This window comes from Antechinus flavipes, chromosome 4 (genome assembly GCF_016432865.1).
Source record: "Antechinus flavipes isolate AdamAnt ecotype Samford, QLD, Australia chromosome 4, AdamAnt_v2, whole genome shotgun sequence".
Lineage (NCBI taxonomy): Eukaryota > Metazoa > Chordata > Mammalia > Dasyuromorphia > Dasyuridae > Antechinus > Antechinus flavipes.
The window spans coordinates 136,329,172-136,352,067 of NC_067401.1; the positions used below are offsets into that span (position 1 = coordinate 136,329,172).

Consider the following 22,896-nt stretch of genomic DNA (forward strand, 5'->3'; position numbering starts at 1 on the left):
TTTTTTAGCACGTGAGTGGTCTTGAGCAAAGCACTTTCCCAATGGACTAAGATGCTATAGTTCTTCCTACCGCTAAAATCCCATGATCTAGAAAGAATGGAAGGATGTGGCAATCAGCAGCAGCAGTGACTTTGGTTTAATCCAACCTTTATTTGAAATGTTCTGACTTATATACAACAAAGTCTGTGAAGTCTTTTGGTCATGAATTTTGATCTCCCAAGATGCCTGCTCTGCAGACAGATCTCTCCTCTGGTAGGAGAGACCAACATAAACCCTGCATGTAGCTGGTCATTCAGTGAGGCTCCCCTTCACTACCCCAAATCAACACCACTTGCTTCCAGAATGTACATGGACATAAGAGCACAGTGTTGGGGAGATTGTATAGTCTCTGGCCACCTAGTCCTCAGCTCTGGCTGCCCTTCCCAAAGCCTGTAGTGCCAAAGGGAATGGGACAACAAAATCATTCCCTCACTTTTTTTTCTCTCTCCTCTGCCCAGCTGACCAGACTCCACAGCTCACATGAGATCCTAGATACTAGGATTCAATTCCTATATAGCCCTCAGAACAGGAATATGCTCAGAAAAAATACAAGGGTTAGGGGAAGGATTATCCATTCCCATGACTCTCCTGTAGACAGCTCCTGATGGTGCAGTGCTTGCTTGGAGGGTGCTTTTTAAAAATAGGTATCTGCCAGCAGATTGTAGGACCTGGCCCACCCCCCTCACCCCACTCACTCCATCTTTACAATCATCTTCTTGACTGCCCTCCTTGAGGTCCCACACTTGCTGTTGATGACGGCATTAAAGTTACAGCCACGGCCACACACCTTGGTGACATATTCTGGAGAAAACAGAAAGGGGGCTGCTCAGATCTAGCTCCTAGTCAGGAGTGGGAGGCAGGCGAGAGTGCACTCCCAGGTAATAACCTTTGTGATCTGAGTTTGTAAGGGAAAGATGTCACTCAGTCTCCCAGATTTTTCTCACTGCCCATATCGAACCAAAATGCCTAGACCAGGCCAAAAGCTGGAACCATAAGAAGGCCACAGAGCAGGGAGAGCTGACATAGAAACAGAGAATTATGTCTCCTCCCTGCTCCCTAAGATCTGGCCCAGTGTGCTCTGTCATTACTAGAACCATAAACAGAGAAAAGAATTGAGGTGGGGAGGTGGGGAGGTGGGGCAAGAAAGGGACACTGGACAGAGGAATGCTTTTAACCTTCCAACCCTACAAGGTTCATCCCCTTTCTCGTAACCCTGTATAGACCATCAGGTTGTTCTCCTTAAAAGATTTACAGTTTTCAGTTATCATTCCAGATATTCCTCATATTTCCCCTCAATCCTTCCTGCAGATGCACCCCTCAATGTACTGAATACCACCCTTTTAACAACTAATCACTGAACTAGACCTTTGCCCACAATGTCTCTCAGCTTTCTCTAATTCAGTTTTAATAATCACAACCTGGGAAAACAGAACTGTATCTATTGCCAAAGGAGAGGCATTGAGTCATTTCAGAAAAAAGTATATAAAATATTGGGACTTAACCTCCTTAAAGCAACCTGGGATTTCAGGCCACTATTGTATGGCCTATGCCAGCTAATAGTGCAGACTGCTTCTTCCCTCCTCCAGCTTCACAAAACAACTACCTTGGGGGAAGTCTGCCTCTGGGTACCTTTGATGGCATTGACTACCGCAACAGGCAGCCGGATGGGCTTCTCCATGGTGGTGTTATTATGTGCAATTCGTTGCCCAGTGGCAGAGGAGCGAGCCAGTGTCTCCCGAGAGAAGAAATAATCCAACATACGCCTGGTCATCAGCTTGGGTTTGTCTGTTGATACCTGAGAGAGGTCATCTAGCTGATGGTGAGTGATGTAGACCCCCGAGTTGGGGATCAGCTCCAGTTTGGGTCTCCCATTCTCCTGGAGAAGACAAAAAGGCACTATTAGCCTGCCCCTCAACACCCCGTCCCTCTGGCTTGATGCTTTCACGGGCATCTCTTTAGGACCAGCATCCCCAAGTGTCTGGATCTAGATATTGAATGATTAACTAAAAGGGCTTGGAGTTCATTTCTCGGTCCCTGGGGAACCCAGAGCAGCAGATGTAACTCCTCTTCCTCCTCCTTTGAGGTGCCTTGGAGGCAGGTAAGAAAGGACAGGTTTCTTAATCCTGAAGCCCCTGGTCCATGGGCACTACTCTCTCAATCCACTCAGAGGGCATCGGGACTACTGGGGAACCGAGCTCTCTGCAGCACCCACCCACCTCCACAGGTGACGCCCACACGGGGGTTCCATCGGGCAGTGTATCCTGCACATTCTCCTCCCACAGGCAGGTGGCCTCACTCAGTGTAGCAGGGCTGCCCACGCCATCCTCAGAGTTCAACCACACTGGAAAGCCACTGAGGAGTCCTGCTCGCAGCCTACAGACTGGTGGGGACCGTGGGGCCTCAGCAGGAGATCCCTTGGGTTCTGCAGGTGGTGATGTGGGAAGTGGTGCCGGAAGGCCATTCGCCTGGAGAAGGAAGAGGGAGCAACTCTAAGCAAGAGAAGTGGCAGCTCCTCAGCCGCCTGTGGTATCCCTTACAATGACAGTTGGCAGCCTCCCTCAAAGACGCTGGCAATGTTCCTACCAGTGCCAGGCCACTGGTGACCCTCTCGCCTGTTATAGGACAAATGGGGCAGGTTACCCTCCTGGGAACATGCCCCCGGCTTCTCTGCTTCTAATTGGCCCCTTTAAGCCCCACAGCCAAGGGCTGGATTCTTCCCCCTCCCCTTGCCCCCTTCATATGCTCCATCTGTGGGCAACTGAAGTCAGCTAGGGTTCGTGGGGAAGGTGTGAGCTATATCTCCTGGAGAGGAAGAGATACCCAGAATGGATTGCACGGCATACAGAAGTGAGATGCATATGAACATTCAGCTCCTCCTTTTGTATGTTTGGGTGTGGCCTTTGGGGACCATGGGCATCTGGATGATTGTCAAAAGCCTGTCCTGATACCCACCCACTGCATAATCTCTGTCCCTCTTTCTTGATCCCCTCATCAAGGACCCACCTGTAGTGCCATGTTGCTCTCCAGTAGCCACACCAGGCCTTTGAGGAACTGGATGTTCCCTTCGTTGACATCTGAGAAGAGAGAGGCCACATCCATGGGGATGGCTGTGGATGGGGCCAGGAGGATCTATTGGAGTCTAACCTTAACTCCCCCCTCCCCCAGCATGAAAACCCCTTTTCCAAGGCCCTCTTTCTGATGTTCCTTTTGTTAGGGGTCAAGGATGCATGGAAATGCTGGTCCTGCTTCCGGGAGGCCCCTGCTGAGATGCACCAAGCAGAGGGTTCTAGGGAAGAGGAGGGATGGCAGCCACCTGTCAGGCCAGGATGGCAAAGGGATCATGGGGAATGGAGCACCGGAGAAGGTGACATGATGAAGGGCTTCTTGGGGAGGACGGACAGAATCTGGGAAGTGTTGTCATGAACAAGGGCCTGAGCAAAAGGAAAGAAAACCCTGGAGCAAGAGGAAAACGCAGAGCTCAGAGAAAGGCGAGTCTCCAGAAAAGTGGGCTGCTCAAAGAGAGAGGGGAAAGGATAGGCAAAGCTGGCTGGAGCCCACAATCATCTCCACAAGCAACTGAAGAGGGGCCAGACATCTGCCTGGGCCCCCCAGCCTGAGGGCCCCCCGTCCAGGTCCCAGGGAGGCCAGCTCCCATTACCCAGGCTGCGGCTCCCAGCGCTGAGGCTGCTGTTGGGAGAGGGCTCTTTGAGCCCCTCGCCACCACGGGTGCTGGACAACAGATCGTTCTGCTCCTCTAGGCTCCGCAGTTGACCCTTGAGCTGCTGATTCTCCAGTTCCAGCTCGCGGATTCTCCTCTCTTGCCTCAGAGCTGCTTCTTCCCTGGAGACCAGCAGCCTCCGAAGCTCTGCCATCTGTAACTCCAACTCTTTCACTAGTTCGGCATACAGCCCTGTGACTTTGCCCCCTCCGGCCGCCCAAGGGCAGGCCCCTTCTGAGGGCAGAGGCTCTAGTGGCTCTGTGCTCAACCGGCTCAGGACAGGTGGGGGGGGACCCAGCTGGGCAGGGGCGGGGCGGGCGGCCCGCAGGGGTTCCTGTGTCCTTGGGAAGCGGGGAGTGTCCTGGAGGCCCCCAGCTCGAATGTCCAGGCTGTTGGAGCCACCACTTGGGAAGAAAGGAGCAGCTGACAGATCCGGAACACTTAGCCCCCGTGGGAAGGGAGGGCCAAGGCTGGGCCCGTTGGCGGACCATGGCCGCTTTCTGTTCTTGGCTTCCTCTTCTGGTGCCAGCAGTGGTGGGGCAGGCCTCCCCAGAGCCAGTATCCCCCGGGCCTGCACACTAGAAGCAAAACACAAACCTGAGCCACTGGTAGCCATTCCCAAGCGTTTCCAAGCCCCAGCCCACAGAGAAATACATGGAAGGAAGTAGGATGTGGAGGGAACATCTCCATCGGCTATTTCCACCACTTCATTTCACCCAAGCTAAAATAAGGTACCAAAGAGGTATGAGTTTTAGTTCCTGAAGCAATTCCCCCAGGATTTCAGGGACCCAAGTATCTACAAACAGGTAGAATGTATGGGAATTCTCTCCCCAGTGATAAAGCCAAGAAGCCCAGGAACTAGGATTTCATCCCCCCCACCAGCCCAGAGCTCAGCGCAAAAGGTTTGCCAAATACAGATAATGCTTTTAACAAAGTCAATTTTTTGAATAAGCCTTGTAGACAAAGCCTATTACAGATTGCGAAGAACCAGAAGAAAGAGGGAGGTGTGGTTCCTGCCTTCAGGGTTCTCTTAGTCTTGCAAAGGAAAAATGCAGACAGAACAGAAAATCACAGAGTCACTGGGATAAAAGGGGATGAAAGTAACAGGGAATAAGAGATCCCAATACCAAGGACAGGACACTGGGCTCAGTGTTAGCCTTTATTGGATCCCATTCTAAGCCAAGACTTATATTCCTGGACCTTCGGGCTCTGAACTCCCATCACCAAAGCCCAAATAACAGTCAGCTCTGACACTCTACTGACCCCATTGACCTTGGAATTGTGAGGGATTATGTGAAACCACATAAAATCATTAACTAAGGTAGATTGAACCTACAACCCAAATTTTAATTTATGAAGGTCTGATGGGTTTGGGAAAATGAAACTCCTTGTAGTGCTTTATCAGCTCAAGCGAGCATTAGCAAACATTGTAAAGAGCCAACCATGGTAAATGTAGGCAAACACACCTGCACTAAGTCAAACCAGATCAGCTTGACTGGAATTTAGCAAACCTTTGTAACACATTTCCCACCTCCACTTAAGCAAGCATTGAGCAAGCAGTGAAAATTAAGCGGATAAGGGGAGGTCGTCGTGAGTGCCTATGGTTTTTGACTATTTAAATCGCTTCTAACTCTGTAACCATGGCCTTCCTCTCTCTGAGCACTCAGGACTGCCCCTTTTCGAGAGATTCTAATAAACCTTCTAAGTGAACTTTAAGAAAGCTTTGAGTAGTCATTTTGAGTCAGGGGTCGCGCTATCCCACACAGTATGGAAATAAATGGTCTGCCCAGGACTTGCACTCCATACTCAGGTCTGCACTCTAGTTCTCTATCATTCTCTTGATAACTATCTTCTGTGCATTTTATTTTAGCACCATCCTTATCATTCAGCTTTCTTGCCTAACCTTCCCACTGGGCTCTGGGCCTCTAAGTTTCAGTTCTCTCTCTCTCCTCTTCCTGACTGCCCTCAGTCCTCAGAATGTGCTACAGCCAAGGGAGCCCTGATCAATGTGGCCACGAGAGCCTCCAAGTGTGTCACCTTGAGGGTGACATCAACATGTTACTTATAATCCACAAAGTAGATTTTACAGGGGGAGAAACAGACACAACAAGGAAGCTGGTACAGTAAGCTCTCACCTTACCACAATGGCAGGGAGAGGTTTTCCAGAGCATCCCAAATAACACATAAGCCATTCTTTTCAATGGAATAAGCAGTGACTGAAGTCAGGGAACCCAAGTTTACATCCGAGCGCTGACACTGCCTGTGTGACCTTGGACAACACCCTGGGCCTCAGTTTCCTCATCTGCAAAATGAAGGGCTAAGACTAGGTGGTTTCTAAGTCCCGCCCAGCTCAGTGACCCAGGGAGGCTTTGAGGTGAATATATTCATACAAGTAAGTTATTTGCAGAGATTTACCTGGCAGACTGTTTTGGTTCTGAAAATGTACATACCCTTGAGCACACAATGAAGCTGGGAGCAATCTGCATAAGATGGACGCTGGAGATTTGACTATTCACCGCCTCAAAGAACCAGCAAGGGATCCCTTACCTGGCACACTCCAGGGGCACCTGCCTGGGCGGTTCTTGCAACTCCAGTTCCTGTTGTTGCTGAAAACTGGGACTACACAGAGGGCCCCCACCCAGGGAGGTTTCAGCCAGGTCAAAGGTGGGGTGGGCATCAGCTGGCTCTCCATCACCAAGTCCGGGGTCCCCAGCCTGGAGGTGGCCTTGCAGAGCCACCCTCTCCCCGGTCCCCTCAGCCATCTGCTGACACGGAGCGGGGGACCAGCCCCCGAGGCACCTGGGAAAGAGAGAAGCGAGGAGGTCAGCCCCGAGGGGGAGGTCAAGGCGGCAAAGTCTGCGGCACCACGGAACAGAGCCCGTCCTGAGGAGCGCGATCTCAGAAGCAGCGAGGGCAAGCCTGAGTGCCTACCTGGCTTACGGACACCTCCGAACAGCCCGCGCCCACTCCTCCTCGACCCCAGGCTTAGTCCTCGGTCCTACAACTAACTTCATCCCCGCGACGCCCTCCCGGCGCCAGCTCTCCCTTCCCCCAATCGGCTCACCCCATTACCCTGCCCCTGTCCCAGTTCTCCCCTTCCCAAAGCCCAGAGCTGCGCTCTGCGGCTCCCTCTTCCCCTTCCCTTCCATGCGACGCCTAATCATCCCAGCTGTCCTAAGACTGCCTCCCCCCACCCACCACGCCGTATCCCCCCACGTCCCAGATGCACTCCCCCTCCCCTCCCCAGCTCAGACTCTGCTAGCCCCTGTACCTTTAACAACACCTCCATGTGCGTATTGACGGCAGTGACTACATTTCCTGGTCTCTTTGTTCCCGCCCCCGTCGGTGCTATCCATTGGTGCTGAGGCTCCGGTGTTCCCGTTCCTATTGGCCCCGTTCTCGGAGGACTCAGCCAATGACCTTTCCGTGTTGTCCCCCGCTTCCCCGACGCTGGCCGCCCATTGGATTCTAGAATGGAAGGGGCGGAGCCGGCGGGAGGTTAGACTGAGCGGCAGGACCCTCCGGCTTGGGAGGAAGCGAAGAGTCGGAAGCTGAATCAGAACCGGGTACTGGGGTGAGGAAAGGAGGGGGAGAAAAGGAAAGAGAATGAGTAAATAGAGGGGGACGCGGGGCGGGCCGCAAAGCGACAAATCACGGGGCCTTGTGGTCTCCATGACGACCCGACGCGGGGCGGGTAGCGTACTGCTGGGCGTCGTGACGTGGTGGAATTGGCAGCGGGCAGTGCTGACGGATTCCCTGCGGACCAGGTGTGCGGTTCGAGCTGTCATGGACCTGGGACACATGAGGAAGAGTTACCTCAAGGACCAAGAGGTGCCGCCTCCGGGGAGTCGGGGGGAAGGGATGTCTGGGACTCCTGCGGGGGCAGAGGGCAACCGGAGGGAAGGAGGGAGGGGGCGGCCGGGGGAGCCCGGGAGCTCAAGGACAGGCCCCGGCTCTGCCCTTCACCTTTGCCCAGGCCTTCGAGGAGGCGCATCTGATCTCGCTGGACCCCATCCAGCAGTTCTCTAGCTGGTTCGAAGAAGCCGCCCGGTGCCCGGAGGTGTTTGAAGCCAATGCCATGTGCCTGGCCACCTGCACCAGGTTAGCACTGCCCGCCCCGGTTTACCAAGGAGGACACCGAGGTCTGGCCACGTGGGCCAGTGCCAGCAGCGCCTCCTTCCTCACCCTTGCTCCTTAACACGGGGGGAAGCGGGCCTGGCCCCCTGCACGAGGTTGGCACTGCCCCTCCACACGCACACTTTTTTTGTTATTTTTTTTTTTTTTTAGTATAAAAGATGATAATGCAAAACTGCAAATCTATTATGTACAACTTGCTGGTCCTTTTCAATAGATATGTTGTCAAGTAAATTTCTCTCTCCCTTTTTTCCTCTTCCCCCACCCTAGATTTGGCTATCATTAGATACAAATATGTGTGTGCATGTGCGCATGCGTGCATACATATGTAAAATTATTCTGTACCTCTATTTATCAGTTCTTTCTCCCGATGCAGAAAGCATTTTTTGTCTTTTGAAGTTCATTTGGGTATTTATAATAGTCAAAATGATTTAGTTCTTAAAACAGTATTGCTTTTACTGTAAGCAGTGTTCTCTTGGCTTTGTTCATTTCACTCTTCATCATTTCAAACAAATTTATGTTTTCCAAGATCATTGAACTCACTATTTCTTATAGCACAATAGTATTCCATCACAATCATACCACAACTTATTCAGTCATTCCCCAATTAACAGACATCCTCCCCAACTTCCAGTTCTTGCCACCACAATGAAAGTTACGATTTATATCACATTAGATTTTTATAGATGGCGAAACCAAGACAGAACTACAATGGGCGATCTGCCTTGGGTCCGTACCTCTTACAGTGAGTGTGTTGTCTTAATTGGCATAATGGTTAGACTCTAGGGGTCCTCAAACTTTTTAAATAGGGGGCCAGTTCACTGTCCCTCAGACTGTTGGAGGGCCGGACTATAGTAAAAACAAAAACTTTGTTTTGTGGGCCTTTAAATAAAGAAACTTCACAGCCCTGGGTGAGGGGGATAAACGTCCTCAGCTGCTGCATCTGGCCCGAGGGCCGTAGTTTGAGGACCCCTGCAGTTAGAGTAATGGAGTTGGAGTAGGGAAGACCCTCAATTCAAATCTTGCCCCAGACAGATACTATGTGACCCTGGGCAAGTGTCTTAGCCTCTCAGCCTCTTGTTTCTTATCTGTAAAATGGTGATAATAATAACCCTTCCCTTCACTGGGATATTATGAGAATTAAAGGAGATAATATGTATGTGAAGTTAAATCTAGTTTAGCATTGATTTAATCCTACAACAAATAATGGTTTCCTAGTGCTATAATGATTGGTGTATACTCAGTGTGGAACATATATGGAGGAGCTCTCAGGCCAGAAAGGACAAGCCCACTAGAAGCTCTCTGAGCCTCAGCCAGGATTCAATTGGGGAGATTCAGAAGCCAAAGAAGGCAGGTGGGAGCTTAAGCTCTCGGAACCAAGGAGAGAGATAGGCCTCCAGAAAAAATAGCCGAGCCCCAAGTGAAGGAGACAATAAAGGATTTGGTACCTGGCTGCATTTGGGGTGATTACTGAACTGAAAGGAAGGCTGCCTCCAGAAGCCCCCCCAAGAAACCTGCTCCCAGAGAACATTACATTTTAGAGAAGAATATTACAATTACCTCTTGTTATCTTGTTATTTTAATTTTATCATTACCTCTTATTTTTATTGGTCATTATTTGTCACTTAATTTCCTACATTTTTATATTTTCCCCTAATAGATCATATAAACTCCTTGGGGGCACATACACCCCTTTCACAGCACCATGTATAGAGTAGAGTGCTCAATAAATAATTGATAGATTTTGATTCCTGGCTTTTGTCCTTGAAGAGTATATGGTTTGATTGGACAGGACACATGAGGGCACAATGAGCCACATTTTTAAGGGCCAAGATAATGTGGAGTTAAGGCACAGTCAGTGCTGCCTCAAGTTAATCAAATCCATTTTCTTTAATTTTCTTTACAGGAGGGAATTAAGGGAATGAGGATTGGGTACTTGACCATTCTTTCTATTTCTATGTCTTTTAGGGATGGAAAGCCTTCTGCCCGAATGCTGCTGCTAAAGGGCTTTGACCAAGATGGTTTCCGTTTCTTCACTAACTTTGAAAGCCGAAAAGGAAAAGAGCTGGTGAGGGTTTCTAGTAAAGAAAAAAACCAAAAGCTCTCCCTCTATCCATGCCAACATGACAGGCATTTCACATCTCCCTTCTTGTGTCCTTCCATAAAAATAAGGAAAGAGGATCTGAAACTCTGGTACGTTCTTCCTCCCCCTTTCCCCACTTACACTCTCCTCAGTTAACTTCTCCACTCTTCAGATACTGTAATGGGCTGAAGCTTAAGTTGATGCACTGAGGTCCCAAGCACATGAGGCTAAATAGTAATTGGACCATACTTTATTAATATATAAGCTTGGAGAAAGAATGGCCCCGCCCCGCTCTTTGTGCAAGTCCTGATGTGTTGTATAGGAAATGACGATTTTGGTGGGTGGAGGCAGGGGAGTGGAAAAGGAAGGGGAGGAGAGACTGCTTGCTTTTTGCCATTGCCATGACCTTTTTCTGTTTGTTTCTCTTCTTCTTTTTGCTTTTTGCTGAGGCAGTTGGGGTTAAGTGACTTGCCCATGGTCACACAACCAGGAATTGTTAAGTGTCTGAGGCTAGATTTGAACTCAGGTCCTCCTGACTTCAGGGCTGGTGCTCTATTCACTGAGCCATCTCCTCCCCTTCCTTTTCCACTCCCCTGCCTCCACCCACCAAAATCGTCATTTCCTATACAACACATCAGGACTTGCACAAAGAGCGGGCCGGGGCCATTCTTTCTCCAAGCTTATATATTAATAGAGTATGGTCCAATTACTATTTAGCCTCATGTGCTTGGGACCTCAGTGCATCAACTCAAGCCTCAGCCCATCACAAGATATAGAAAGCTGAGTTCCCAGGACAGAGTAGAAAGAAGCGATTCTGTTGGGCCTTTGTGGCCAGCAAATGAGAAGTGTGGGAGAAAGTATGACAACTGCTCTTCCCAGAAAGCCTCATTCTCATCTTTCTTCTCCACTCCTGCTCCCTGAAGCTAAGTTACATTTCCCCCTCATGGGGAGGAGGCTTTTATTTTTCACCCTGTCCTTATGCCTTTTTCTGTTTTCTTATCCCCAGGATTCTAACCCTTTTGCCTCCCTCGTCTTCTACTGGGCACCCCTCAATAGACAGGTGAGAATGTTTGGGAAAGGGTCAGAGGGGTCTAAGTGAGCTAGTGAGCAAAGATGGTAAAAATGTGGGTACACTGGAGAGAGGTTTCCCAGGAAATTTCTCTTTGTCCTAAATTTCCCAGGAATATTTCTCCAATATAGAAAGACAGAGGGCCTGGCTCCTGGGTCAGACTAGATTGTGTTTTGAGGTGGATGGGGAAAATAAAGGTGACTGGGTCATCTCCTAGAAGAATTCCATCCCCTTCCATCTATGACTGTCTAAGCAGGTACGTGTTGAAGGACAGGTACGGAGGTTGCCGGAGGAGGAGGCTGAGCTATATTTCCACTCCCGCCCTAAAAGCAGCCAAATTGGGGCAGTCGTCAGTCACCAGACCTCTGTTATCCCAGATCGGGAGGTGAGTGACATGGGGAAAGAGGAGACAGAGAAAGGAGCACCTATCCACTCTCTTTGTGGTCTTTATTCTTCCAGAGTTTCTCATATATATTTAATCAGGCAGAGGGACCATGATTTTCAGATTCCGGGCTGGGATTTTCCCCAGGGGTACTGGTACCCATTATATTTCCCTTCCTCTTGAACAGTATCTAAGGAAGAAGAATGAAGAGTTAAAGGTGATGTACCAGGAGCAGGAGGTACCCAAGCCTAAATATTGGTGAGTGACACAGCTTCTGTTGGATCATAGATGGAAAGAACCTCAGAAACCATCTAGTTTATTTTATTTAACCCCAGACAAGTGAAATCACACAGTTAAGTTGCATAAGATTTAAATCTGACCTTCCAACACCAAATCTAGCATCTTGCTTTGTACCATTTTGCTTTGGAAATGGGAAGTTATCAAGCCTTTGATTCTGACCTGCAAGGTAACAGACCTCAGCACCTCAGAGACCAACCACAGATATTATCTTGAGCCTGAGATGAAGTTCAGCCCAACCACTTCTCTCAGTGGCTTTGAACTAAGTCTGTAGAAAGCAGCTCCACAACTATGAAACCTCTCCCTTTCCCTTTAGGGGTGGCTATATCCTGTATCCAGAAGTGGTAGAGTTCTGGCAGGGTCAAACAAACCGACTGCACGATCGGATTGCCTTCCGGAGGCTACACCCTGGAGAGCCTGCAGCAGGGCCCATGACCCACCGTGGTGCGAATGACTGGTTATATGAGAGACTTGCACCATGACTGGGGGACTGATTGGTGATTGGACCCTCTCAGCTCATGATGGGATCTGGCACAGAGTGGTGAGAAATGCCAGGGACTTCCCATTAGACTTTAAGCCTAGCCCACTTAACCCTACATTTATCCCTAGTTTGTGAATGAGTAATGAAAAGAGCACCCCAAAATACAAAATTGGATTACCCAAAAATAAATTCTATTTGGGTTTAAGTGTTTTCAGAACTATAAGATACATACACATGCATATTTTTTGGCAACAAAGTTGCCTTCCCAATAACTGATTTCAAGTTTGTGAATGGTTGTCATTCACAATGAAGAGAAATTACATTTACTTGATGTATCACTAAAAGACAGACATAGAATCAGATGGTCACAGGACGGTTAGTAATCATCTGTCAGAATCTTCTAGTTGAAATTCAAAGTGAAATAAACAGTCAAACTAGATGAGCTCGAGAGACCACTTTTTTCCCCCTTCTAAAATGGACTTAAACCAATAGTAATTATAGAATTGCACAATGATGAACTCAGTTTGATGAACTCAATCCAGCCAGATCCTGGTGGGAGTGTGCCTAATGGGCGGGGAGGAATTCGGTTTGGGGTTAAACATTCACTGTGACTCAGCTGTGTGTGAGAAAGTTGATTGCTGCTTGAACTATTGTTGTTGCCTGTTTTGTGAACATGTGTATAGATTCCTGGATAGCCCAGCCTGCCTTGGTCTGTCTCCCCACCTTGATTATAAGTTCTAGAGCTGGAGTCAGCAAACTTCAGTCCAGACCCACAGGAACCTGTTTCAGTAAGGTCCCCTGGAGCTAAGGATAGTTTGAAAGTTTACTGTATTTTTAAAATGTTTAAAAAAAAAAAAAAAACCACCACTCTTAACTCCTGGCTCTTGGGGTCAGATTGGACCCTCTGCCAAAGGGACCCTGCTCAGAGGGCCGTGGGTTCTGTGCAGGCTGGAGCTCTGAGTTCGTGGTTGTGGCGGACGTGCCTGTCATGTCCGGAGAGCTGTAGGGAAGGGGTGTCTGTCTGGGTGTGTGAGACCGTCTGAGGGTCAGGGCCTTGCAATCCCTTCTCCCTGGCCTGTCCCCTGTGCCACTCTGTACTCTGTTCACATCCTGTTACCTCTCACAACGCTCTGTAATAAAACCTTCAGCTGTGATGGTCAGTGTTCACCTTGTGCTGGTAGTGGGTGGGGATACAGTGAGTCATTGTCCTTCCTGCTGGAGCTGAGGAGGGTCGAGGTAAGGGCACCTCCCCCCTTTCCGGCAGGGGGCGCCAGCTGCCCAGGATTGGTCTCTATCTGGTGGATTCCAGTTGTAGCTGGTCCCCTTCCTGCGGGCTTGGGTCCTGTCCCAGCGAAACTGCTGGCCAGATAAGCCCTGGCCTCTCCCAGTTCCAGCACATATTTGTACTCTCAGCCCCTCCTTCTGCCCTCCCTCCCCCTGCTTCTTTGTCTCCTTCTCCCCAGCCTCGTGCCTTGCATTTGGCTCTCCAGACTGCGGCCCTATCCCCAGGGGTTGGCAGGTGGCACCCAGCAGAGGCCAGGATGGCTAAAAAGTAACAGGATTCACGACCACCCCACACAAATGGCGCCTTCCTTCCTGGGCCCCATAACTCTCCAGGAAAGAGAATATACCAAAATACGTGTCAGGAGGAGTGGGAGCCAGTGGTGGAGCTGGGATACACCCAGGATGCCTACCTTTCCTGTCCCCCCAGCACCTGGGCTCCAGGTTGGGGAGCCAGGAAAAGATAGATCTGGCTTTCTTCTCAGGAGTCATCTCCTCTGCTTTCTAACCTGGTTTTTTCCCCAGAGAAAACAGAAAACAAAGCTTCAGTCACCTGCTTCCCATTCAGTCAGAAGATGGCTCATCTGCAAGAAGTTCACTCTCCCCAACAAAAGCCAGCAACACTGACCCCTATAGTTAAATGACTAATGTATGGCTTTTTTCTTCCTCCGTTAAATTTACTCCCTGGAAAAATTGGGGGGGAGGGGGGCTTTTAGAGTAAAGGGAGAAGGATGAGTGTTTCAGGTGTGAATTCAAATGAAATGTTCAGCAATCCTGGAAGAAAGCCTCATGAGTGACAGTTATAGCACCCCAAGGTGTACAAAGAATGGGGATGTTAAAGCCACCATGTCTAACCCCTCCTTCCACCTCCATCACCCTCCAAGTTCCCCACTGGCCAGGGTGAGGCACCATGACAAAGGTCTCCTTGTACCACAGATCCCAGTTTGTTTTGATAACAAATTCCCTGGGAAACAGCTAAGCAACTATTCCCTAGGTTGTGGTAGCCCTGTAGGCAGTGAGGTTTGAGTGGAAGCAGCAGAATAGCATTGTTCGGTCACCCTCCCTGTTGTTCCTTCTTGGGGCTCCAAGGTTATGGCTCATTCTTTCTTATCCCTGGCTCCTTTCCATCTACCTGGGCAAAGCCGAGCTGATACCTAGTGGGAGAGATTGGAACACATCCCTGGGCAAGGTCTTTGAATATGAATCTTTGTTAAAAGTTATGAGTAGTCGCCACGGGTGGTATTGGAAATGAGAAGTGAGATTTATTGTGGAAGGGAACCTCATCTCCCAAGATCTAGCTGTCCTTTTCCAGACCCAGTTACACCCTCAGATTTGTTGTGACCAGTAGATATGGATGATTGGCCACTTTAGCTTCCATTACGGGAGCCCCATCTCCTGTGCCCCATAGGATATGGATAGAGGGAAAGGGGAGCTGATCACCAAATAGGAAGACATTAGAATTAGGCCCCTCACAGCCTGATGCTAGTTAGGAGGTAGTTTTAGAACATATAGGAAAAGCTACATGTTACAAAGCAGAAAATCTCCAAATCCTGTACATACACACAATCATGGGGATCAATGATCCACGTTCATGGGGCTTTAAAAAAAAAAAAAATTCTTTAGTGAAGGGCCCATAATAAACCGTAAAGGGTAAGTGAGAGGTGCTGGACTGGTAGGTGTTCTTCACCAGTAAGAACACTAGCTCACAGGGACACTGCCAGTTTCACAGCCAGAGCACCATATATGGTAAGATGTCACAAATTGTGACAGCTTTCTAAGTTCTTCCATCCCAGTTTTCACCTTCCTTTTCATTCAAAGTTGACAAATAGTGCCCCCAATCCTAGTCCAAGCATCTAGAAGAAACTGTACCTCTGCCCAACCTCCATCCCAGCCTTAGTGATAGCAATGACTGTCATCATGAGAACCCTCCACTTTCAAGTCATGTTTATTAGCAAAAAGAAATTTATGACCAAACAAAAAAAATTAAAAGCCCAGGATGTCATCCGGGGGCCCTTGTCTTAACTACATATTCTGGCAGGGAGAGTAGATAGGTTCCCCTGAGCAGGAAGCCAAGCAGCTCCCCCATTGTCCCTGTCTATCTTGGACGCACTTAGAAGGGAATGTCCCTAGCAGGAACTGATTCATACTAATCTATCCCTTTGGAGTCTTATGTGAAGTTTGAGAGATCCTCTTCTGGCCATATTTTTAAAGCAAAGTTCCAGGAAATGCACACAGAGATGAGGTAAGGGATCAAGTCTCCCTATTCCCCTGACTCCATCTATTTTCTAGAAAAAATTCCCACTGGGAAAAGGCTGTGGGTGAAAGTGGAGGAGAGAGCAGCAGTTCAAACTTGATTGTGATCCTTGTTCCTGGTGAACAGAAGGGATGCTCCACCTTTACCCATTCCTCCCTCCCAGCAGGCACCGCTTAGAGCGGCAATGAGCATGGACCCTCCCAGGGTTGTGATTTCTCTTTCCTGAGAGAGGATCCTTGAACTGAGGAGGACCCTACATGTGGGGGTTGCAACAAGCCCAAACCTCCAGGGCCAGCCTTCCCCTAGTAGAGTCATACATCTATAGGTAAGAGATGTTTCCTTGCCCGCAGGTGTGGAGGCCAACAGAGGACACTCTGCAAAACTTGGACTGTAGGCAGAGAGGCTGGAATGTCTGTTTTCCTTTTCAGAATCCAGCCCGACGATAGGAAAGAAGGAGGTACCCAGCATCCCCCTTCTCATCCTTCACTGTCCTTTTCCTTCTCCATCCTCAAAGAGGTTGGGATTTTCTGCCAGACTGGCTCGGACCTTTTTCTTCTCCTTAAAGCGGCCAGAATTGGAGACCTTGACATGTTTGCCCTTGGTGTTCTTGTCCACAATTTTCTCTAACCGGGCATTAAAGTCACTGTTGGGACTCCCGCCCTCAGGCCGGGTGGGCTCAGTACCTCCGTCTAGGTGGGCATAAGTGTCTGGACTTTCATACAGCACCTTGGGAGTTGACTTTTTTTTGCGCAAAAAGGTCAACTTCCACCAGCCAACATCTGCCATGATCCTTGGAGCGGAATGTTCAAAGGACACCTCCTGGAGCCAGTGTAAGGGAAAAATATGGTCATCAGTCAAGATACAAGATTGAGTGGCAGAATCCAAGTCTTCTCTCTCTTCCCCTTTGCCTAACTCGCTATTCTCAGAATCTCAAGTCTGTTTTAGGATGAGTCTAAAAAATGTGCCAACCTGAGTAATTGAGATACAGAGAAGTAAGTGTTTGATTGGAAATGCTAAATGAAATTTCCAGGCTCACAATGCTATTGCCATGGTGATTTCAATGAGCAGAATGCTTTGAGGACCTGATATATTGGCTAGCTGAAAGAACTGGCCCAAGCAAACAGAAAGGTACAGGGAAGCAGGTAGGAAAGGTAACTGGAGCTAAGAAATACAAAGAAAATCAATTCATAAAATAGCTTGAAAGGAAGTTACAAGCATCTACTCTTGGGGCTCATCCCTTTTTTTGTAACAGATTTTTTGTACACAGACTAGTGAAGCCTGTGAATTACTTCTCAAGATAATATTTGTAAATGCACAAAACAAAATACCAAGGATTATGAAGGAAACTAGTAATATCAAGATACTTAAAAACAAATTCATGACCCCAAGTTAAGAATATGTGATGGAATGACAACTAGAAGGCATACCAGATAGAGCATCAGTCCTGGAGTCAGGAGGGCCTGAGTTCAAATCTAGCTTCTGACACTTAACATTAGCTGTATGATCCTGGGCAAGTCACTTACAATACCCTCCCCCCCCCAAAAAAAAAAAAAAAAAAAAAAAAAAACACCTAAAAATAAGAATCTAGGATGGAGTTCAATTGTCTCTCTGAGAGCTGGACACATAGCCAGTCAGTGGCAGGGTTGGGCATTGAGTGTCATCTCCTTTCCCAGGTTCTTTCCAACACATACTAAACTGCTGGAGATGGGTGCCACAAGGACAAATGCTACAGCCTATATCACGGATTGTTTTCTGTATAAATTTATTTTCCCTTAACTCCTGTATGAGGGACATAGATCTTCTGCTACTATATAGGCAAGACACAAGGAGCAATAGAGGCAAGAAACTTTTTGCCCAAGTCTGTGGGACCGGTGGGGGTCTTCAGCCATGCCTGCCCACTACAGTCACCTCTTTCTCTTCTCTCTACTCTTTTCGTCCATTTCCAAGCTTTAGGCCTTCCTATGGTGACTCCCACAGCAGGGAAGCCAGTGTCTGGTCCCAATAACAGCTCCCAAAGCCAAGATTTTTGAGCCCCAAGCCAGGAGTCAGGTGGCCCTGCCTTTAGCCCCATTCTACAACCGATTCTCTCTGACTTTGGGCTAAGCATATTCCATCATTGTGCCTCAGCTTCTTCCTCTGTCAGATAAAGACCCCAACCCCTAATAAACTGCAGTGTTGTGCTAGACTGAAGGCTGAATGAAGGAGTATCATTTGAGGGTTTGAACTGACTATACAGTAGAATCAAATCCTGTTGGTGGAAATGGTCAGCATTAAGAACAGAATTGTTGGGGGAGAGAGGGATGCGAGGGGAGAGAGAGAGGGATGCGAGGGGGAAGAGCATAGTCTGTTTTTTTCAATTTAATTTTAATAAAGCATTAGATAAACTGTTGGGGAAGGTTTTTAAATATAGTCAAAGATTTTTTTTAAAGTATCAAGCTTTTTTCATATGAGAGTATTAGATGAGGCAAGGGGATGTAATAGAGAAAGTGCTAGGTTTATGGACAGAAAAGACTTGAGTTCTAGTGATGTACCTTGTGTTAATTTTTCTGAGCCCAAGTGTCCTAGAAATTTGTTATATCTGAAAGGGCTATGAAAAGTAAATATAGGTAATGATGATTAATGATTTTTCAAAAAGACTTTGGAGAGGGTTGGAAAATTTGGGATCTTTAAGGATGGATTGACTAGGAGAAGCTTGTCCTGGACAGAGAAGATGATGAAGGGCTGGGGTGAGGGGCAGAGAAAAGTGAGATGGGAAAGGGAAAAAGGAGGCAAGATAAATTGAGAAGCAGCCAAGGCAGGAATAGGTAAAGACACAAGAGAGTTTGCATAGCATAAAACTCAAAAATCCAAAGGGAGAAATTAGGAGTCTGATTTAAAAAAAAAAAAAAAAAACATCAGGGAAAAGCTGATTGAAGAAAGCTCATTCTTCTCCCCTTAAGACCAGGAGGCCCAAGTGTGGGTTAGGGAATTAGCTGATCTTTGTGTGTGAACTGAAGCCCACCAGCCAGCCATGATGCTCATCCTCTTTCCCTTCTGCCTGTTTTTCCAGGATGGGCATTTCCCATTCTGTCTTTTCCTCTATGTAGCAGGAGGTAATTTGAGGTGTTCTCAAGCAGCTTGGAGGGGAGGGAAAGGGAAAGAAATAAAGGGGGCCTCTATCTTCCTTGGGAGTGGCTAGATTAATGCTTTCAAGGATAAGTGCCCACCTAGGAAGGAGGGTATGCCAAGGGGACAATCTAGAAGGTTTACTTTGGCAAATTGCCCCCAGATCTGGGCATAGCGCAGCCTTCTACAGGACTAGGTGTTCCAGAACAACTCCTAGAAGGAACCTGAAAGGCAGGAAGGACAAAGCAACTGTGATCCGTGGGCAATACACTGAACATCTTTTCTTCCCCAGCCATTGTGGGACCAGGATCAAATTCTAGTCTTTATTGTGACAGAACCCAGAGTAGAGATAGGGAATCTAACTGCATTGACTTTTTCCACTAAATAATCCCTACATCCATTCCTTTAGGAAAGAGCAGCATCTTCCTGCTATTATGAAAACGTAGTACTTTGTTATCAGTGTATAGCTCATATTTATGCAGTTCCCATCCCTAGCAATAAAGGAGACAAGAAAAAGAATTCTCTTTATAGAAATCTACAGGAGGGAAGCAGAATCATCCCAGATATTTCCCTGGAGCTCATCAGTAAGGCACCTCAGTTTAAATGCTCCCTGTCCTATGGCATCACTCATCATGCTTCTTGGAGATGCCTCCTGATGCGCCACCCCATCTGTCTTGGGAGACACATCTGAACACCACAATGGAAGTGAATGAAAAAAAATCTACATTTACAAAATCCATAAAATTAGGAGGTGACCCTATAAGAGCAATTCAGAAGATCCCTTTAAATCGTAAACTTTAGTGGGGTTTACAATGGGATTCCACCAATGTCCTCCGATGCCTCATTCTGCCATGGATGTGACCCCAAGTTCTTGAAGGCTATGCAAGTTCATAAACGCTGACAAATTGTCTGACCACCATCCTAGGACCAGTCCAGCTAAGCTTTTCTGCAGATAAAGTGATCAACTTTTTGACCACAATATCACAAGAAAATCCTCTCTTCCAGCAGAGGAGATTTGCCATCTGCTTTTCATGGAGGGAGCACTCAGTGACAAAATCATATTTCCTGACAGCATTACAGTGAGCCACATAAGGGCAGTTTGATTGAGATTCACTTTACAAAAATCTGACAGTTCTATAGACCACCCCTTCATATACACTCATATCTAATACACTTATGCAACAGAGGATTGAAGTAAACATAGCTTTAGGACCCAAATGCCCCGTCTGTGAGTCTAAAATTATAAAATATTTTATTATGTTAATTATAAAAATAATAATGCAACACTCAGAGGCCTCTCCTGAAATGTGCAAAGCAAAGCAAAAGACTTGGTCCCTATTCAGGGGCCTTGGAATCTACCTCATAGATAAAAAAAATTATCCCCAGAAAGATTACCGTTTGCAAAGCCTCTGACACATCCTACAGAGATATAACCTGCAGGAACATATTCAGAGGTAAAGAACGAGGGGAAACCGGACCCTCCGTCCTCACTAACCTCCCTGTAGCAGCTACCACAGCATGCCCAGAGTGCCACATAAAACACATACCCAAACAGGCCTTCAGAGAAGAAATGACTCCAGGAAAGGACCCGCAGCCCACCAAGACGCTCCGTCCCACCCGGTTGAGTCACTTGCGCTTTACGCCATCCACCCACCCTCTGGCCTGGACACTAGCTCTTACATATCGCTGGCCATAAGTAACAAGTTAATCATTGACTAAAACGGGCCCTTGGAGGAAAGGTGAGGGGTGGAGCTGGGGACAAGATGTATAACTTTTCAAGGTTTGAAGGACACTGTGCATTCTTTCTCTATCACCAATCTGCAACAGCCCGATTGCACTCCCCTGCCCCAGGAAGCGCGGACAGAGATGCCCTCCAGAGGGGGACGGCGATCTCATCCACTCGTGTCTGAGATAGCCAAGCGCAGCAAGAGTTAACAAGAGAGCCACTTGCTAGTGAAACTCCCAGGAGGGAAAAACTGCCCAGAGACCTGGAACAACTCCAAAAACCCAGTAGACTGAGCCCTGTGCCCGCCCGCCCGCCCAAGGAGACCTGAGATGTCCGGGTCCCCTTTGGAACTAAACCGGGCACTGCTGAGCTGGGAGGTTGCCCCTGGTCCGCCCACCATCCGGCCTTCTGCCTGTACCTGTTAATCCAGACTTCTCTGGTGGAGACCTTGCCCGGGGAGGGGGTGAGGGCACGAGAGTGAGAATGGGGGAGGCAGGAGTGTCTCTGAGGCTGTCAGGCAAGGGCTGGAGCCCAGATCGCAGGAAAGCCGAGCGGTGGGCTGGGCAGGAGCGACCGCAGGGGCAGCAGCTGCGTGTCAGGTGTAGGAGAAACAGGTGCAAGAGCCGGGTACCTGCCCCGGCGGCTTCTTCCCAGCCAAGGTGAACTGAAACTCAGCTCCTCCCGGCTAAGTAAACAGGAGTCCAGGCTGGGTGCAAACCAATGAATATTCATCACACGGGAAACTCAATCCCGGAGCTACCTGCACCCACTGGAACGGGGCAAATGGGGATGCGGTAGTGATCCACGGCGGGGAGGAAGGGATCCCAAAAGGGGGATCCTCGTAACAGGAGAAAGGTGCCGACCCCGCCCCCTTCCGCCCCACCCGCGGTGTGCCAGTTTCACTGCATTCCCTCCAAGACCTACCATCACCTCTCCCCCCCACCACACACACACAAAGGGGGCAGGACAAAGTCGGCTCAACCCGACTCTCCACCCCACCTCAGGCGGCCCGAGCCCTGGCCCGAGCGCGGCGGGGAACGGGTTAAGTTTGTCGCTCCTCTTTGCATGTGGTGTACTCCTGCTGCCTTTGAACTCGCAGAGTCGAAACTAGTCCCTGGTTAAACTGGTTAGCGGACCGGTTCCCAGGCTGTCCCCAACTCCCCGTTCCATTATTGCAAGTGCCCTGATAACCAGAGCCACCACTCCCTCCAGCAACTTTGCTTGACCACCATCCCGCCTCGATTTTCTCCTCTGTAAAATGGAAAAAGTGCATTCCATTCCAATCTGTCCTCCCTCAACCTTACCCAGATCAAATTCAAATTCAACTTTGCACTTAACTGTATTATTTGGTGCAGTTATTAGTGCCTGTGACTCATCCTCATAAAAACTATAAGCTCCCAGAGGGCAAGGACATCTCTCATAGTGTGTTTTCCAACACTTAGACACAACAGATATTTAATAAACTTTTGACACTCTCTCTCTCTCTCTCTCTCTCTCTCTCTCTCTCTCTCTCTCTCTCTCTTTCTCTCTCTCTCTCTCTCTCTCTCTCTCTCTCTCTTCTCTCTCTCTCTCTCTCTCTCTCTCTCTCTCTCTCTCTTTCCTTCTCTATCTTTTCCTATTGTCTACTGTAATACCATGAATTCCTAATTCCTCCTTCTATACTCTCTCTCTTTAGTTATATTTATTTGGATCTTGATCCCTTTTAGAGATTATCCTCTTAATCTCAGCCTCCTACCTCCTTAGATAGATTGTAACTGATGATGGGGACTGTCTAATTTTTACTTTTGTATTTTGTGCCTTTGGTATACTTTTCCCATTCAAATACTTAACCAATCTTGATCAGAATGGACTAAATCAATACCAAGCCTTTCTGCCCTGTGTCTGGCACCTGCTGCCAATTCCCAACATCAGAATTTCTTCTCTCTTTTTTTCTCATCCCTCCCTCCCCAGTTCCTGGGTTAACCTGTAAATCCCTTGGGACACTACAATAATCTTCAGCATCTGTAACTGCATCTCATTCTGTGTTCCTCAAATTATCTACCCTGGGATGTGTACAAGCCTGCTTTGGGCCCCTTTTATCTTTAGGTTTTTTTTTGCCTTTAAAACAGATTTTTTGGGACTGGGAGGTTACCAGATAGAATGGAGGGAATGGAATGAGGTTTCTGAGGAGAGCAATGCAGTCCACTGAGCACCAGCTTCCCAAACTCTTCAGTTTTTAAGACCAGAACCAAGACCCTGTCCCTCCCAGGACTTCCCTGGGCTTTTCTCCGTGTCACCACTTAATTATCCTGGACTCAGAGATGGATCCAGAACATTGCTTCCCTTTC

General features: G+C 48.2%; 3 protein-coding genes across 11 annotated transcripts in view; 1 reads left to right on the top strand and 2 right to left on the bottom strand.

Annotated features, from left to right (window-relative positions):
- The window catches only part of LOC127560261 (uncharacterized), a 29,083-nt gene extending 21,900 nt beyond the window's left edge, over positions 1–7,183 (bottom strand). For 2 of the 6 annotated variants that reach the window (XR_007953290.1, XM_051994704.1), the window contains exons 1-6: positions 6,305–6,792; positions 3,698–4,335; positions 3,043–3,146; positions 2,256–2,504; positions 1,669–1,915; positions 735–840 (exon numbers count right to left, since the gene is read on the bottom strand). Coding sequence is in view for 5 of the 6 variants with exons in the window: in XM_051994704.1 (XP_051850664.1) it covers positions 735–840; positions 1,669–1,915; positions 2,256–2,504; positions 3,043–3,146; positions 3,698–4,335; positions 6,305–6,519 (1,559 nt within the window). In the remaining variant the exon portion in view is untranslated. The other 4 variants (XM_051994700.1, XM_051994702.1, XM_051994705.1 and 1 more) reach the window with 4 other exon arrangements.
- A 144-nt stretch (positions 7,184–7,327) lies between these two features.
- PNPO (pyridoxamine 5'-phosphate oxidase) lies at positions 7,328–13,357 on the top strand. Of its 2 annotated transcripts, none has more exons than XM_051994706.1 (7): positions 7,328–7,588; positions 7,734–7,858; positions 9,860–9,959; positions 10,981–11,034; positions 11,297–11,428; positions 11,613–11,683; positions 12,039–13,357. In XM_051994706.1, exons 1-7 carry the CDS (start codon positions 7,430–7,432, stop codon positions 12,202–12,204), a joined length of 807 nt encoding a protein of 268 aa, XP_051850666.1. In that variant the 5' UTR covers positions 7,328–7,429; the 3' UTR covers positions 12,205–13,357. The 2 variants fall into 2 exon arrangements, with proteins under 2 accessions (XP_051850666.1, XP_051850667.1); XM_051994707.1 differs by having other exon boundaries at positions 11,300–11,428.
- Positions 13,358–15,411: 2,054 nt separating this feature from the next.
- PRR15L (proline rich 15 like) lies at positions 15,412–21,584 on the bottom strand. 3 transcript variants are annotated; one of them, XM_051994709.1, is made up of 2 exons: positions 20,988–21,584; positions 15,412–16,557 (listed from the first exon to the last, which is right to left on the bottom strand). In XM_051994709.1, the coding sequence occupies exon 2, from the start codon at positions 16,522–16,524 to the stop codon at positions 16,222–16,224; it is 303 nt and encodes a 100-aa protein (XP_051850669.1). In that variant the 5' UTR covers positions 16,525–16,557; positions 20,988–21,584; the 3' UTR covers positions 15,412–16,221. The 3 variants fall into 3 exon arrangements, with proteins under 3 accessions (XP_051850669.1, XP_051850670.1, XP_051850671.1); XM_051994710.1 differs by lacking the exon at positions 20,988–21,584 and adding an exon at positions 20,391–20,981; XM_051994711.1 differs by lacking the exon at positions 20,988–21,584 and adding an exon at positions 18,945–19,457.
- Between the last annotated feature and the right edge of the window lie 1,312 nt (positions 21,585–22,896).

Excerpts from the sequence above, each read along its gene's own strand:
- PNPO (XM_051994706.1), top strand. The coding sequence starts at position 7,430 with ATGACGACCCGACGCGGGGCGGGTAGCGTACTGCTGGGCGTCGTGACG. Across the intron at positions 7,589-7,733 it reads GTTACCTCAAGGACCAAGAG|GCCTTCGAGGAGGCGCATCT; the intron begins GTGCCGCCTCCG and ends ACCTTTGCCCAG. Across the intron at positions 7,859-9,859 it reads TGCCTGGCCACCTGCACCAG|GGATGGAAAGCCTTCTGCCC; the intron begins GTTAGCACTGCC and ends TATGTCTTTTAG.
- PRR15L (XM_051994709.1), bottom strand. The coding sequence starts at position 16,524 with ATGGCAGATGTTGGCTGGTGGAAGTTGACCTTTTTGCGCAAAAAAAAG.